This window comes from Centroberyx gerrardi, chromosome 18, assembly GCF_048128805.1.
Source record: "Centroberyx gerrardi isolate f3 chromosome 18, fCenGer3.hap1.cur.20231027, whole genome shotgun sequence".
Lineage (NCBI taxonomy): Eukaryota > Metazoa > Chordata > Actinopteri > Beryciformes > Berycidae > Centroberyx > Centroberyx gerrardi.
This window is the reverse complement of record NC_136014.1, coordinates 11,368,634-11,385,163: the sequence shown is the minus strand read 5'-3', so window position 1 is coordinate 11,385,163 and position 16,530 is coordinate 11,368,634. Positions and strand designations below refer to the sequence as shown.

Genomic DNA, 16,530 nt, shown 5'->3' with positions numbered 1-16,530 from the left:
CTGTGAGGCGACAGTGCTAAACACAGAGCCACCGTGCCACCTAGTAAACATTATGTAAGCTTAATGTACCACAGCAGGGCGGAGAGTGCTGCAACCAGATGGAAACTTCTATATATTCAAGGCCATGGTGCACCGGCAGCAGAGCAGTGGAGCTACTCAGGCAGGTGGCTCTGCTCTCTCCTGGGGCAGTTGGGGCAACTTGCTATCAAACGACGGAAGAACATCTGGTGGCGCATGTGTGTGTATGTGTGCGTATGTGTGTGTGTGAGGAAATGACACAGGCACGTACACACAAACACACACACAGCTGTATTTTCCGGATCAGACCTCCACTCTCCCAGAGTGACTGTCAAGCCCCTCGCAGCTCCCTGAAAGAGTAACTAACTTCATTCCAAATGCATCGAGTGCTCCGCAGAGAAAACAGAGATGATGAAACTCCACAAACTGCTGCAAAAACAGCCTGCCCTTCATTTGATTAAGAGTGAGAAAACAACCCGTGCTCCGTGTCACTGTTCAGTATCAGTGGCCTTTGGCTTAGCTGTGCATGCAAATCAGAGGGGTTGGAGGGGTTGGAGGGGTTGGAGGGGTTGGAGGACTCTCTGCGCTGCTCCCCAAGTGCTGGAGAGCTGTTATGAAACCTACAAAAAGGGCAGTCTGTATGTGAGGGCATGGTACTCTCTTCACAGAAATGGGCTCACAGCAAAAATATGTAATTCACTTCTACATACAATTTCATGTGTACATACTGTACATCATAACCTCCTACACACCAGTCACGGTATTACAGCTGAAAAGATGCCCGAAAGACCTCAATGCGGCTTTTAAAAAAAAAAAGGGTCTTCATTGAACAGTCTCCAACACCAGGCTAATCCATCTCCCATACAGCCAGAATAGAAATCTACTACTCACACAGACAATACATTTCCATTCACTAGAGGCACGGAGGATTACACTGAGACCCAATTCCCTCTCTGAATTCCACTAACTCCATGTTAATTATTCAAAAATAGAAACTCGTTAACACAGTAAATATTATGACCTCATTTCGTTGAGATTGGGATTTGGGATGATTGGGAATATGCGTGGGAGTGTGTGTGTGTGTGTGTGCACACGTGCTTCTGCGGGCATGTGAAGCTGAATGCCTGCCAAGGTCTGACACATTAAAGGAGGAAAAAAGCCAACACAGTTTCAGGTTTACTCTACAAAAATCCACCCTGAGAATACAATCTAACTACCTGTGCAATATGTTGCAATATATAGCTGTACGTCTGAAACACGGTTGTCTTCAAACAACAAAATTAATGTTTTGAATTTGAATGCTGTTCTAACTGGGCAGAATATGAGCAAATGTGTAATAAGCTGCATAATGTGAGTGCAACATGAAATGACGACAAAGAATGAACAAGAGGTAGAGTGTCTATGCATATGTAAGCATGTGTGCAACTGTGAGGGTCAATACATACGTGTGCATGTGTAATTGCATGCAGTAATCCTTGTATATGCGTGTGCATGCATTAGTGGCTGTGGCCGTGCATGTGTGAAAGTGTGTGTGCTTGTGTGTGCGTGTGTGAGAGCAGTAATGAGAAGCTGTGTTGAGCTGGTTCCACTGCAGAGCCATGCTGGGTGTACTGTATTGATCTGCCCCACCACTGGGAGGACTGGAGCTAGATAATGATGACTCTGTCTGTGATCTCTCCCTCTCTCTCTGTCTGCCACTGTCTCTCTCTCTCTGTCTGTCTCTATCTCTCTCTCTCTCTCTGTCTCCCTCTCTCTCTGTCTCTCTCTTTCTCAGAGTTAGAAAATCAGGATCGCATTTAATGGCAAAGTTGTCACTCTCACATACAGCACACACTCTCTCTCCCTGTCTCTCTATCTCTCTCTCTCACTCCGTCTGCACCACACGTACTGTCTTTGTCAGCTCTATGTGTGTGTGTGTGTGTGTGTCAGTGTGTGTGTGTGCATTGGTGTACAGACAAACCTGAAGTATAGCCTGGGAGACATTTATTCAGCAAATGAGAGAGTAAAGGACGACTGATGGGGATTTTGTTTAATACATGTGCCTTTCTGAAGGTATCTCAGTGGAATGAATTGTATTTTGCTGTTTTCTTTTCTAATTTTTGTTTTCTGTTTTGTCCTCAGCACCAGTGCAGTTGTTGTAACCCTGGCATCGCGCTGACGCATAGCGTCGGTTCTCAGAAGGCTTCTGCCTTCAAAGCGCCAGACAGCTTTTATGTCGGCATCAGCCAAACTACTGAAAGTCCTTTTTATGTCCCATAAGCAGCTTGCGATTTCTAAAAAACACACAACTCCTTTTTAATGTCCCCCTTCCCTCCCAGACACACTCAGACGCACATATGTTTTATACTCATAAACACCTCAAACACAAACCAGGAACACGATCAGGAAAGCCAAAAAGCCGGAAAATAATACAGGAAAGCCATAATCTCCCATTAGAAACAAATGGAACGGCCAAAAAAAAGATACAAAAAGGAAATCCTGACTAAAAAAAACAGTAAAGGAACACACACAATCCTAAAATCCATTCTGCTAAAGAATCCAGGGCAGAGTATTATCTACAACATACCCAAATGCACTACAAACTTCATATTTCATCTGTCACCTGGGTAAATTTCCTTTATGCCCCTTGTGTGTGGCATATTGTTACAATAGAGACCTGGTGCTAATGATGCGTCCTGTTGCTTCACTGTAGAGATGGCACAGCCAGACCACTGACAAAGAGAGAGAAAAAACAATGTCCCAGCGTGAGCAGCTGCTGGCCGACACTCATCAGCTGAGACACACACACACACACATGCACATAAACACACCCACAGACAAACACACAAAGCCTTGACCTCAGTATATAGAGATGAAAACCGTCAGAGCTCAAGGTGACAAATCAATTGATAGATTGATCGATCAATAAACCAATTCAGACTAAGTGAAAACTTCAGCAGTATTAGATCCAAAGGCGCTTTGAACCCAGGAAGAGAGCGTTCAAATTCCAGATAAAAGGCGCCTTTAATCCCGTCCGTCTCTTTTTGACGCTGCATTCTCAATCAGACACAGCTCCATGAATAACACAGACATCAGCTTGATGAGAAACCAGTAATGGTCATTTGTCATCCCCATCGCCGGCCTGTTGACAACATGCCCAAACATCCTCCTCCTATTCCTCCACATCGCCGCCCCTGACTGCTGTTCTAATGCCCCCATCATGTCCGCTTCATGGTTGGCTGGACCCATCATTAATCGCCAGCCTCGGATGACGATTGGGTGAATAATGCGAATAATTGTTTGCTGGTAGCCAATTATTGGGTGTTTCACACGTCGCTCAAGTTGATCGTAGTTGAGCGGGCGGGTGGGCTCGCGTACGTGCGGCCGGCGGAGCGTTGTTTGGGGAAATTTCTCTGTCACAGCATCATATCCCTGCTTTTTAATCATTAAGGGGTGCAGATGTGAATGTCAAGGCTCTCATCTGCCAAGCAAGGAGGAGGAGAGGAAGAGGAGGGAGATGATGACAAGGGGCTAAAGAGAAGGATGAGGGAGAGAGAGAGAGGCAGTGAAGAAGTGAAGAAGGGAGGGAGTGAAGAAAGTAAGTGAACGAGGCATCTCATAAACACGTAATCTAAAGACACGGGCAGCAGACAGAGGCTGAGTCAGCTGTGTGAATCGTTACTGTGGGGCATAAATAACTAATCACTTTTGGGGGGAAAAACTCTTCAATTCGAACTGCAAAAATGAGAATAAGTGATGACCAATCCAGATGTCCTGTAGTAAATCAGAGCCACAGATCTCTCCAGTCCAAAACACACACCCACACTCCCATATAACGCTGATATATTAAAGGCTTATGTTTCTCCATCCCACACACACACACACACACATGGTTGATATTACTGAAGGAATATAGAATAAATATATCTAGTGTCAAATCTTTTTTTTTCCGTTTTTCTCTTATTGAAGCAATCGCATCGTCACAATGGAAAGGCTACATAGTAAGTAACATACTGTGGTAGCCAATGTTGAAGACCCATCTCATCTTCTATCTATTCTACACTTCAGCTGCAGGATTTTCCAAAGAACTCTCCCTGGGGATGGAGCCACGGTGCAGCAGCAGTGCAAAAAGTAAGCAAAAGTGAGTTGTGCAGCTGCAACAACTGCACCAGTTGAAATGAAACCAACAGGTAAAGTTGTCTTCTATACAACTATGGGAAGCAAAGCCACAGAACTGGAAGCTTTCCTAGGGCCGTTATTCCTATTATCATCACAGCAATTAAAAGCCTATTCTCTGACTTAACCATGCAGGAAGTATAGTATCAAAGAGCAGTTGGGCAGAAAATGGCAAATTAAAAGTGAAAATCCTTATGCTAATATATAAATAATCTACCTGGACTATGTGTGTGTGCATCTGTGTGTGTGTGTGTGTGTGTGCCTGAAGCGGAGTGTGTAGCTTCTGTAGTAGTATGTCCTTGGGGAGCAGAGGCGTGTTATTGCGGGAAGTAATCTCATGTGGAAATGGAATATTCATGAGCTCTGTGTTGCCCTTAAAACAAAGCTCCATGCCTCTCAACGGTCTCAAACGCCCGTCCACACGGCTATAAAACCGGAATGGCATTTAATAAAATGAAACATACCACATGCATAAACATAGAGTATGAATATCATTGACGAGTTTCATTACAAAATGAGATATCTACCATTTGAAAAACATGGCATCTACTTTAACAAAATGACTGCTGGCATGAAAAATAAAGCCCACAAGTGAATAGAATTTGTTACTTACTATCCTGAGCTCTTTAACAACGAATCATGAATCACAATTTTTAATATTGAGCAATGGCCATCAGGCGATCAGGCAGGTTTGTTTTTTTTTCTTTCTAAAATTCTTTTCTAAAATTAACATACTTGAAAAAGAAATGAAAAGTGAAATGAAACCCTTCAGATACACTTCAGAAAATAACAATAAAAAAGCCTCGCACTCAGTGTGCGCCTCTGTAAAGTTATAATGGTGCACTTCTTTTTCTATAACAAGGCTTAGATACTGTAGCTGCAGCTATGACTAAATATAACCCCATCATTGTAAAGCAGTTTTTACCAAGAACAATGTCTCGGCCTTGGCGGCTCATGGAGACGCTCTGAATAACAGGGATGAATACGATGGCTATTGTACCGAGCTGAATGACAGACTCTCAAGACCATCCAGTATTTTTTTCACATTCAACCTCTCTCTCTCTCTCTCTCTCTCTCTCTCTCTCTCTCTCTCACACACACACACACACACACACACACACAAACACCAAAGGACCTCAGCAATTACCCCTGAAATAACCTCGTTGATTGATATCTCAATTACTCTATGCCATTCTTGTGTGTTATCTTGTCTCACACACACTCCTCCCGTCCCCATTCTCAACTGCTCAATAGACGCTCAAAGGAGGAATGAGGTGACCTTGTTTTTTTGTGTTTTTTTTCCTTTCTGAGTTTCTTTCCAGAGGCCTTTGTCTATCCGATTCCTTGTGTCTCTGTGATGCTTTATTGATTTCCCCCCTAGGTCTTTATTTGCCAAAATGTGTCCTGAATTAGAGAAGTGGACAGCTTGTGAAAAGAAAAGAAGAAAAAATAAAAAAAGTTTCAGGAAGTCATTTTGTTCCACGGTTCAGAGGGCCGTTCAGTGAAATTCAACAGAAGCATCCTTGTGAATTATGCCTCTCTCCCAAAGGCAATCAAACCCAGAGTGTGGCAAAAATCAGGTTAGTCTCATTGTGACGGAATCAGAAGACAAGGACAAAATCAGTCAGTGTTAGGCCGAGTGTGAGGGAATAACCGAGGAATAATGAACACAAAGACATCCAAATTTTCTCCGGAGCCGCCGGTTCACATCTGTCTGAACGCGAGACAAAAGCCAAAGAGGAGAACGCGGGGAGATGATGAGAAAGAATTGGAAGTAATTTATTCTTACCTGAACACAATGGAGATGAAGAAGCATCACAGACAGGAGCCACAGACAGAGCAGGGCGGCGACACGGAGAGAAAGAGAGAGCAGAGAGAATAGCATTAGTGTTTCCGTACAAATGCACTAAATCGTCCTTGAAGTCACTCTATCAACATCCTACTATATCATTAAGACGATTAACCAATCATTACCATAGCATTAACAATTAACACTGCGTTTTGACTTGTGTTGGTGTTGGCTGCAAAGTATAAGCAGCTAATGATGCTTGGGATTGCTAATTGATTTGAGTTAATTGCAGCAATTACTCTGAAGTGAAGTGTGTCAATAGTCCAAGAACTGCATTTTCAGTGTATCTTACTGTGTATGTGTGTGTGTGCTTTGTGTGTTTAAAGTTCAGCAGCAGTACAGTGTGTAATACAACTATTTAAAAAACCCACTAACACTGTACAACACATGTTCAGGTCTCATCTCAGGCGCTGGGACAGCTGACAAGCAAAATACACCATATACATATTTCATAAGTGGCTGGAACGGTTTAAAAACAGGCCAGACACTGCGAGTTCCATGTAATATTCAATATTTAATGAGGTACTGCTGTTCTTACGTTTACAAAAAATACATGCCACTGAATCCACTCACTGAATCCAACACACACACACATCTCAAGCTATTGTGATCCGTTCACCGATATGTTTTGAAGGAAAATAATTTCGGGGGCTGGGCTTTCCACATTCTCATGCACGCTGTGGGGGTAAATGGCTTGAGGTATTTGCACCATTACAACTAACCATTTCATGCTGTCAATGTGGGTAGGCTCCTTTTCAAGAAAAACCTTCCATTTAATTGCCTCACTCGTCTTGTGCCACTTTTTATAGCAGTTATCCACAGTGAGACTGATCACCGGGAGAAATATGACCTCCTGTTTGCAATAACATACCAGGTTATTACTCTCTCTCCACTGAGATGCTGTCTGCTGCCTGCTGGCTGGAGCATGGAGGTCTACACTGAATTACAGTTGGACCTGGAACAGCCCCCAGTGGTGTACAGCGGTTTTCCAACTATTTCTCTGGGGAAACAAATTATCACATTTTTTTTTCCTATAACCAAAACTGATTTTCCGGGCTTCTGCTAAGGCAAATCTAACAGAATCTAGACCAAAAATGACCAATTTGCTACAGTCTTAATCTTATTCAGCCTAGCTTTCATTGCAATGACTATGGCAGCGCACTATAGCCCACAGGTTTAAATAAAATTAAACGTGCCCACTCAATTTCTGAATTCGGTCGTCCATTTTAATCTTCCAGCAACCCAACCTTGGGTCACGACCACAGAACTTGAATGGATAGAACGGTCCTTCTACTGTTTGCCATGGTAATTTCGCTAGAGCAGCATAAAACGCCGATTCTGGAATTTTAAAGGTTAGTTGCTATGGTGACAACACAAGTCTCGGCATGAAGGCCATAAAGTCTGTCACGTCTAGCTTGAGAAGGGAGCGTGTCTATGTTCCCTCAGCCCTATGTTCCCTCAACCCTATCCCAACTTACCTTCTGACAGCCTTGACCGCAAGCTTGTTCTAACCTTAACCTCAGTGACCTCATGCCTCAACCCAACCACCTCATCTGCCCTGGAACCACTCGACCGCAAGCAACCCTAACCTCAACCATACGAGCTCCTTGCCTAAACACATAGGGCTGCGGGAACATAGGGCTGAGGGAACATAGCGATGACCCCCTTGATTGAGAACTGTGCAGGTGTGTCTGTTAGCAAACTGTCAAAACTCAACTGAAAGGGGCTAACGTAGCTTTATCAAAGACTGTACTTCTCTCTCTAGCTCTTCTAGTCAACATTAGCATGTTAGCAATCCATGGCAGCGAGGGGGACAGAGAAGCTCCTTTTGGTTCTTGCTGTAAAACCTCTCACCTCAGCGACTTGCCGTTAAGTCGGTCTAAACTAGTCCAGCGGTTCACATATAAATGGCCGCCGCTCTGACTGTCCAGGAGCGTTGATTTGAATGGGAGTTCAAGTTTGAATTCAAGTTCTATGGTCTCGACCCAGTTTGGGTCAGAGACGTAAACCACTGGTGTACAGCACTGCTATGGCACACACACACACACACACACACACACACATAGCCAACACTCACTTCTCCCTCCTTCGCTCTTGTTTCATCAGACCTCCTACACATTCTCTTTGAAACCCTCTTTGAAACCCAGTCTGTCCCGCTCAGGCACTAATGATCTGCTGCGTTTTATTTTTTTGCTGACAGGAGCGGAGTAAGGCAGAATAAATGTATCACCACTCTCATTCTGTCATGCTACTTAGACTCCTATAAATTTCAGTCAGTACAGGAGCCCCCGAGGCCCAAACCGGCTGATAATAAATTCTCTGGCATTAACATAAAGATCAAGCCGTAAGGTCAACTGTTCAGGCTTGTCTCTCCAGCAGGGCTCTCAAACCTGTCAGACTGAAGCCCTGGTTTATGGCCTAAACCCCACCACCCCCTCCAAAATGAATGTGACACACTCACTTGTGCGTACACACACATAAATACACACACACACACACTTGATGCGACTGTCTGACATTATAATAATATTCCTATTTAAATGCATGGACTGCTATTTTGCTAAAGGCCCTTGTGTGAAGTGGGGCTTCATTGTGGACAGATGTGTAGAGATTTATTTATTTTTTTTTCCTGCATCAATTCCTCACAGGTCATTGCAGTGATGGTCTGGAAGGCTTTTCAGAGGTAATTCAACACACATCTATGTAGAGTCATTTTCTACGTAGCTACACTACCAAAGCTGGCGGTGGAATGGGAACAGCAACCATTAAACTAATGTTATTACGTTACAGACATTGCAGTTTATCATCTACAAACATACATACCGCTATTGGGTGAAAACCTCATAACTCCAATTTTGTTGATTTTCAGATTTTATTTTCAGCTGAAGGATTACATGCTCCTCTATGGGTTGAGGAAATTATACAACCCTTGGACTGAATGAAACCCCTTGAAAACCATCTGGATAAACTGAAAACTGCATGGTGGTCAAGCTGAAAACAAGGCTGTTTTCCTCAGTTCCTGAAAAGTTGACGTTTTGGAGATACAAGGTTTTCACCCGACAGCAACGTCCCTTTATGTGGGAAAATGGTCTCTTTTTACAGTTGTGGTGGCACACGGTCTACCATAGCAAATGTTTATTTACCTTGTAGGATTATTTCCCTCTTTAAACAAAGCTCATGCTCAGCATTAATGTTTTTTGGCTGAAATGCTACAGTAAAGTCTGCGACATGAGAGAGAGAGAGAGAGAGAGAGAGAGAGAGGTAACAGAGAGAGGGAGCGAGCTACTGGTGTCTGTCCAAAGCCGAAATTCAGCTTCGGGCTCCGCCTCGCCAACTGTGTTTCAAGTTCAAACCTTCTATCTGAGGACATTACTTCAATAGCTTCCGCAGCTGGAGCTGGCTTGAAAAGTGACTGCTCTTTCAGCCAAGAGAAAAAGAAAACTGTGAAAGTAAAAAAAAAACAAAGGGGCAGACACTTGACAGCAGATTTTCATACAGACGTGTAACTGACATGTTTTCACTGAGAAATCTTCTAACTGAGCTGCAGAGGCTGAACTGCTCTATTATTAAATATGGAGAAGCAACTGCCATACAGTATGTAGGGCAAGATAAAACACTGTATACATAACAAGACATATATAATGCTCTGGAATGTGGAAAAGTGATGAGTCGGTATCAGCCTTAGGATATGGGTCAGTTAAAGCCTGTTATTTCTGCATCACTGCATCGCCTATTGTATATATCTTTGACACATACAGTACATTTTGGCAACACACAGAAGAGCAGGGGAATTTCACAAGCAGCTGCAGCCTCCAGACACCACAGGGACACTGCACAGAGGTCATAGGTCATGGACTTACATCAACAGCTGTATTTGTCATCGCGATGTTTGAAATAATGGAACCATACAAACGAGCGCTTGTTTGATTCGTTGTGTTTGGGTGGTCCCACACTGGAACCCGCTGGCGAAAACTGTTAGTGTTAGAAGTACTGCGGTTTGCGATCAACAATAGCAAGTGTCCCCTTCTCCCCAGGTTTCCATGGAGCCGCTCTGTTTTCTCTCCACAGGCCGCCGTGGCACCGTCCTATTTTCTCCCAAAGACAGGAAACGGGAAATGGAAGCGCCAAGGAGGGTTCATTCGACAGGAAGCATTATCTTCGTATCTTTGGCCACACTCTGTCACTCCTGGCTGTGTGAGGTTGTTTCATCGCCGGGTTAATGCGTGGTTTAGGGGAGGAGAACAGCTAAAAAAGGGCGAATCCATCACACCAGTTACTGACAGGCATAAGGCATTCCCAGAAGAGTGGGACTTGTTTACTTGTTTCATGTGGAGGTGGGAGAATGAGAAATACTTTCCTTGTAATGCTAAAGGATTTATTTTACAAGAAGACCAGGCTTAATGGCATAAAATGAAAAAAAAACATGCATGTTGGGAATCTACTGTATATTTCCACAGCAAACATTCCCTACTGTCACAATACAGCGCAGCACCAGGAAACGTGTCACGGAGTGTTCGATTCCCTGACGGGGTGGAGCACTCTGCCAGGACGATACCGCTGGGCATCTCTCACCTCTGCCCTCTATGTATGACAGTCGATGGCGAAACATATGGCGGCGCCGGCAGAAGCGGTATCCGTGTAAGGGGGGCAAGGGGGGGGGGGGGGGGGGCAGCGGCGACCGTCGCGCGACCGCGGCCCCGCCTGGGGTCACGCCGGCTGCAGGCTGGCACCTGTGGGCCCATGCAGCGGGGGCTAAGCTGGCGAGGGAAGGGCAGTGTGGTTCCTGGCACAGAGGGAGGGGAACACTGTCAGAGTGACCTTCACACCTCGACACCCTGGGACAACTGCTTCTCCTCACCAGACAAATAGCGGGGGGAGAAAAATGCAAATAACAACTGAACCTGGGCTTGCTTGAAAACAACTGTGTGATTTGGTTTGATTTAGATCTGCACTAGGAAACTTCGCTTCAGAGCAAATCAACACAAAATCACATGAGGCAGAAAACTTTTGTTGCACTGCTCTTGAAACTTTCAAGCATGTTGCACTTCTGGCCACACTCCAATCAGTGAAGTCAAAGCAGGTGTTTTGCATCAGCTGTCAAGGGCAAAACACCTGCTTTGACATCACTGATTGGGGTGTGGCCAGACGTGCAACATGCTCGAAAGTGTTGATTTGCTCTTTAATTTGAAGAGCAAATAGGACAAAACAGCGTCTCAGTTAAAGGAGATGGGACACTCTCCTCTACTGCAGCCCCCACCACCATGATTTAGGCTGAAAAGACGGCTGTATTTTTACATAAAACATCTCGCCTAATGCAGCTTTAACGACTACACTGCCTAACTGTCACACTAGTGTAAAATAGACAACACAGGTTTATACATCTGACTTTTACGACACGCTGACTGACTCTGACAATTAACCTCAGAGGTCAGAGGGAACACCTGAGGCAAAGCCGGAGCGTACCTCTCCAGCAACACCGGATACATGTGTGTACACACACACTTCCTCTTCTCTACTCTGTGGAAACATCCATCCATCCATCATCATCTCACTCTCACTCCATCCTGACAAGTGATGGATGGATGTGTGTGCAGGTTTGCAGGGGTAACGAGGTGTGATTGTGAGTGTGTGTGTGTGTGTATGCTTGTATGAATGTAAGTGAAGCGTGTGTATATGTGTGTATGTGTGTGTGTTATTGACTGTCTATGAAAGGGAATGTTGTCTGGGTGCTGGTTTATCCTATTACAGCTTTAACATGGCCTCCCTCTTGCGTCCTTCAAGGTCTTTACTTCGTCTCCCAGCTCAATTTGTTTTGAAATGCCAACCGCGTGCACAAACAATTACATTTATCTCAAGGTTACATCTCTGCTGTCATAATTACCACAACACACTTCCAAAAATGAGCATCTCTTTCTAAAAGAACTGCAAACAGTCAGTAATGTATTTTATGACTGCATCCTGATAAAGACAGAATGCCTCTCTCATCACCTCCTCGTTTCAACAGCAACGGCTGAATAATTAGTTGTTTTTTTTCAACGAGCAGCATTCCCGGCACTGGGCTTTGTGATGAAGGAGAGCGGTTTGAGATGAGGTACAGGAAGACAAGGCCCATCATGTTCAGTCTGTAACAGTGACACATCAAAGAAGAGGCGCGGGCCCAAAAAACTCAGACGCTGTCAGGCGTTATCTGCGTTGAGCTGCAGCCCCAGCCAGGCTACATTAGGCTGACGCACACTGGCTTCATGCACATAAAAGAGCGCCCATGCACAAATACACGCCCACACACAAACACCCACAGACATACTTTTAATGCCGGCATACCCATCCTATGGCAGGATCACCTTCAGTCAACACAGCTTTGAACTGCGAGTTTTCATCTGACTCAGTGTGGAAATATCTTGAACGTGATTCTCCATTCGATTCTCGTGGCACAATAGGTCATTCTTCCAGTTTGCATGCATGCTGTGCGTGCAATACTTTCGAAATCAAAACTATATTCAAAACTGAAAAGAGTCTGTGGCCCAATGATGGTCAACAAAAACTGACTGGATGATAATCACACGCTATCACTCCTGCAGATCAAATAAATACTGTGGGTGTTAGTTTACTTTGTTCACCAGCCAAGTGTCTTGCCACACTGAAACAACATCTCTTTGGCTGTCATGCCAGCCCACGCTAATAGACTAGAAGTAACTCTAGGGCCCATCTAGGTGTAAATCTGTCTTTAGCTTCTTCTATGTACTATAATTTTAAAACATTTCAACATTCTGGCGTACAAGACACAAAGAAACTGAAACTGGGCGTCTAACTTGGGGATAAGCTAAGGATAACATGTTTGACAAGTCATAGACCAGCAGCCTGTCTATCACTTCTCCAAACAGGCAGGACTGTCAGACGAGTGATAGACAGCCTGGCAGCACTAACCGCCAGCAGCCCTTTCTGAATCACAACTCATTGGAAACAGTTCAGTCATACATTTAACACCATGATCAATGACCTGGCTTGCGGGAACGCTTGTTTCCCGCCGCGCTCGCGTGAGAAATAACATTTCATCACGACGCCTTATCAAAGTGTTGAATAATCACGCCGGATCACGCCCTGAGGTAATAACACCCTCAAACAAGGAGGTGATATTAAGAATACAAACTCTAATTAAACCGCCTGACACATTCATCAAGCTGTCAGGGCGTAATGGATGAACTCCGCGCGGCGCGGCGGTCAAAGGCGAGAGGGGGGGGGGTTTCGGCGAAGGCGCGAAGGAGTTTTTCTAAAAGCGACTGCTGGAACAAGCTCAGAGACCTGTCATCTATTCTGAGGACGGACTGAGCCAGAACGGCCCCGGGACCCTTTCAGGTCAACTTTACTGTTGAAAGCACAGACAAGAAGCAACAACAGGAGAGTTACAGCAGCTAGAGGATGAGTCAGTCAGGAGGTGTTTTATGGTGAGACTGCAGGAGAGCAGACAACACAAATTCTCTACTCTCTACATCACTATGACATGTACAAGGAAGGTAAATGGCTTTCTCCACAGTCCAGAAGACACTTTCATTGGCTCTATATTTATATTTAAATGTGATATTTTAATTATCAGTGTTATTTAAAACAGTTACTAGAAACCTATAATTCTGCATACTCATTAAGACATTTGGATCAACTTTTCTTTGCTGTTCCCTTAGTTTCTAAAGAAACCGAATGTGCCATCTGCGTGGAATAATTTACCTTCTCATTTACGATCTATTACCTCTTTTGGTCTGTTTAAAACTGCTCTACTTTCGCATCTGAAACTTACTTGCTCATGCTTTTAATGTTTTGTATCTTTTTTATACCATGGTCCTGTACTTGTTCAATGTTGTTTTCATTTTGTTTCATGATGTCTTTCTGTTCTTTTTTTTCTTTTTATAGCTTATTAGCTTATTTATTGTTTATGCTTCGCTTATGTTCACTTTTTTGGATGATGAACCAACTGAATTGTTGACTGGACAGTGATGTGCAACTCTTGTAGGACCCCCTCAAAAACGAGATGCCACATCTCAAGGAGCTTATCCTACTAAATACAAATTTCAGTACATCCCTCTCAGCTTTCCCGCTGTCTCTATAAAGGAATGGAAGTGGGTGTAAAGAAAAAAAAAATCTCAGAGAAGCTAGTTACATTGCAGAGAACTGAGGTTGGCTTTTCCTCGTTCCATTTCAGGTAGCTTCCTTCCTTCCATTCCCCATGTTTTCCCCTTCTTCTCTGGAAAAAGTTGACAGTCAGCTCACTTGTTAGAGCAGAAACCCGGTTCTGATCATGGAAGTTGACGAAAGCAGCACATGCATAGCCATGACAGTGTGTGTGTGTGTGTGTGTGTGTGTCTCAGTAGGTTCAATATTCTTTTGTTGTAACATCATGTGGTTGTGAAGATTACAGTGCAGAGGCACACAATAGGACCGCACTGAAGGGCATCATTAAAACTCTAGTTAGCCGAGTCTGAAATGAGACGTCCACTTACTTACATAAATCGATATGATCCCATTCCATTAGGAGGGCAATTACACACAGATGTTTGATTTATGTGACACCGCTCATGTTTGCGTGTGAGCACATAAGCTACATGTGGACATACACACCGCAACTGCACTCAGAGAAAATCAATATTTTGGAGCAGTTTAGACAGACTCAGTTGAGTAATTAATTGGTGCGTGTGTGTCTGTATGTGGCTGCTTGTGCAAGCGTATTTGTCTTCAAGGGCGAGCAGAGCGATATCTGTGGTTGCTGATTCACCTGACCACTGGAGGTCTGCAGGTCTGTCTCTGTGTGTGTCAGGTGTGTGTGTGTGTCTGACATTTGACTCACAGTCAGACAGTAGACTCAGAGCACAACACTCCCAGGCTTTTCTCCAAAACAACTCAAAGCCAAAGTCAGGATAATGGGAAATATCCTGACTGTAATACAATGCGAGAATTACAACGCATTATTCACACTGCGAGCAACACAATCAAGAAGTCACTGGAAGTCTGATCATTTCCTATAGAGCTGAGCGATCAGGGAAATTCGGCTGATGACGGTCAACAGGCTTGTTGGCCGAGAAAAGTCAGTCATCGGCTGTCAACAGCCAATCCGATTTATGTGCTTCTTTGTTTGTTTGATGTGATTCTGTTTCATGAACAATAGCTCCACCTGGCAAGCGCAAAATGGGTGAGAAGTTGATTCCAGCCATTCAAATAAACGTCTGAAAAACAATGCTTGGAGAAAGATTGCATCCATTGTTGGTAAACTCTTAAGTCATTTTATAGATTTTTTTTATTTTCGATTAATGCTACCTAATTAGCTGGCTAGCGATGTTAACTCATTAAAATGATGTAATGTTATGAAAGGCAATATGGAAGCAGCAACAGGTACAGCTGAAAAATGTAGTTGTATTTTTAGCTTCTACATAGACGCAATCGGAGCGTCTCGCACTCAGTCAGGAAAGAGCGACCCATCAACCAAGTTGCTCGCAGTGTGAACAGTGTGAGTTTAGAGAGCTTGTGACTGTGTGACAATGACAAGTCACTAAAATATTCTTACATCACTTCAGTTTGAGTGTGTGAAAGAGAGAGAGAGAGAGAGAGAGAGAGAGAGAGAGAGAGAGAGAGAGAGAGAGAGAGAGAGAGAGAGAGAGAGAGAGAGAGAGAGCAAACAGTCGTACCACTAAAGCTTGGATATCATTATTACAGAGGGCAACCAGTGCCTGGAGCCTAAGAACCTTTTCCTTTCTGTGAAAGGCTACTGCTTGTTGACATACAAGGCTGTGGTTATTAGAGTGGGCTGCTGTGAAACCCAGCATGGCAGGAGTGCATTCTGGGACAGTGTAAGCTGAATGAGGAGGAGCAGATGAAAACCAAACAGCACTACTTTTGGGTGGTTATGTTCTGCCATTTCTCTGTCTCTCTCTCTCTCTCTTTCTCTCTCTCTCTCTCTCTCTCTCTCTCTCTCTCTCTCTCTCTCTCTCTCTATGCTATCTATCTAAGCATTTAAGCATTTTACTGCCATGACCAGATCACAGTGTAAATTTAAAATATGAACCAAACACATCCACCAACTGACAATAGCTTTTTCCCCATACTATACCAGCACTCGCTTTACAGATTATCCTATTATCTTACTGACCCACTTATAATGTCAAGTCTTGGAGTAAGACTGGTACGATAAAGACTGTTGCCTCATCAAAAAGTCCACATTTTAGCACAACTCTCACTGACTAATCCTGACAACTTTTGGACACAATTCCCAAACTTCCAATCTAAAGCCGCGGCACTCGGCTATAATATGAATATTTTATTGCTGTTCCTTTAAAGGAACATTTTCCTCTCAGTTCAAAGCTCTGATCTCGAGGGCAGATGGTGATGACTCAAGAGTTCCCTCCAAAGAGGATAGGCTACATGTTAAAGATACCAAAACAGCCAACAAAGAGAATGCCTGATTACAAAGAATGACAAATTACACCCTTATTTAATCGGAGATGCATTTTGTAGGAAAGTGATTTTCT

At 43.9% G+C, this 16,530-nt stretch overlaps 1 protein-coding gene across 1 annotated transcript in view; it reads right to left on the bottom strand.

Moving 5' to 3' along the window:
- Window positions 1-5,803: 5,803 nt before the first annotated feature.
- The window catches only part of LOC144542795 (sterile alpha motif domain-containing protein 5-like), a 75,517-nt gene continuing 64,790 nt past the window's right edge, over window positions 5,804-16,530 (bottom strand). The window contains exon 2 of the mRNA XM_078290085.1: window positions 5,804-5,962. Coding sequence (XP_078146211.1) covers window positions 5,804-5,962 — 159 coding nt within the window. The remainder of the gene's footprint in view (window positions 5,963-16,530) is intronic.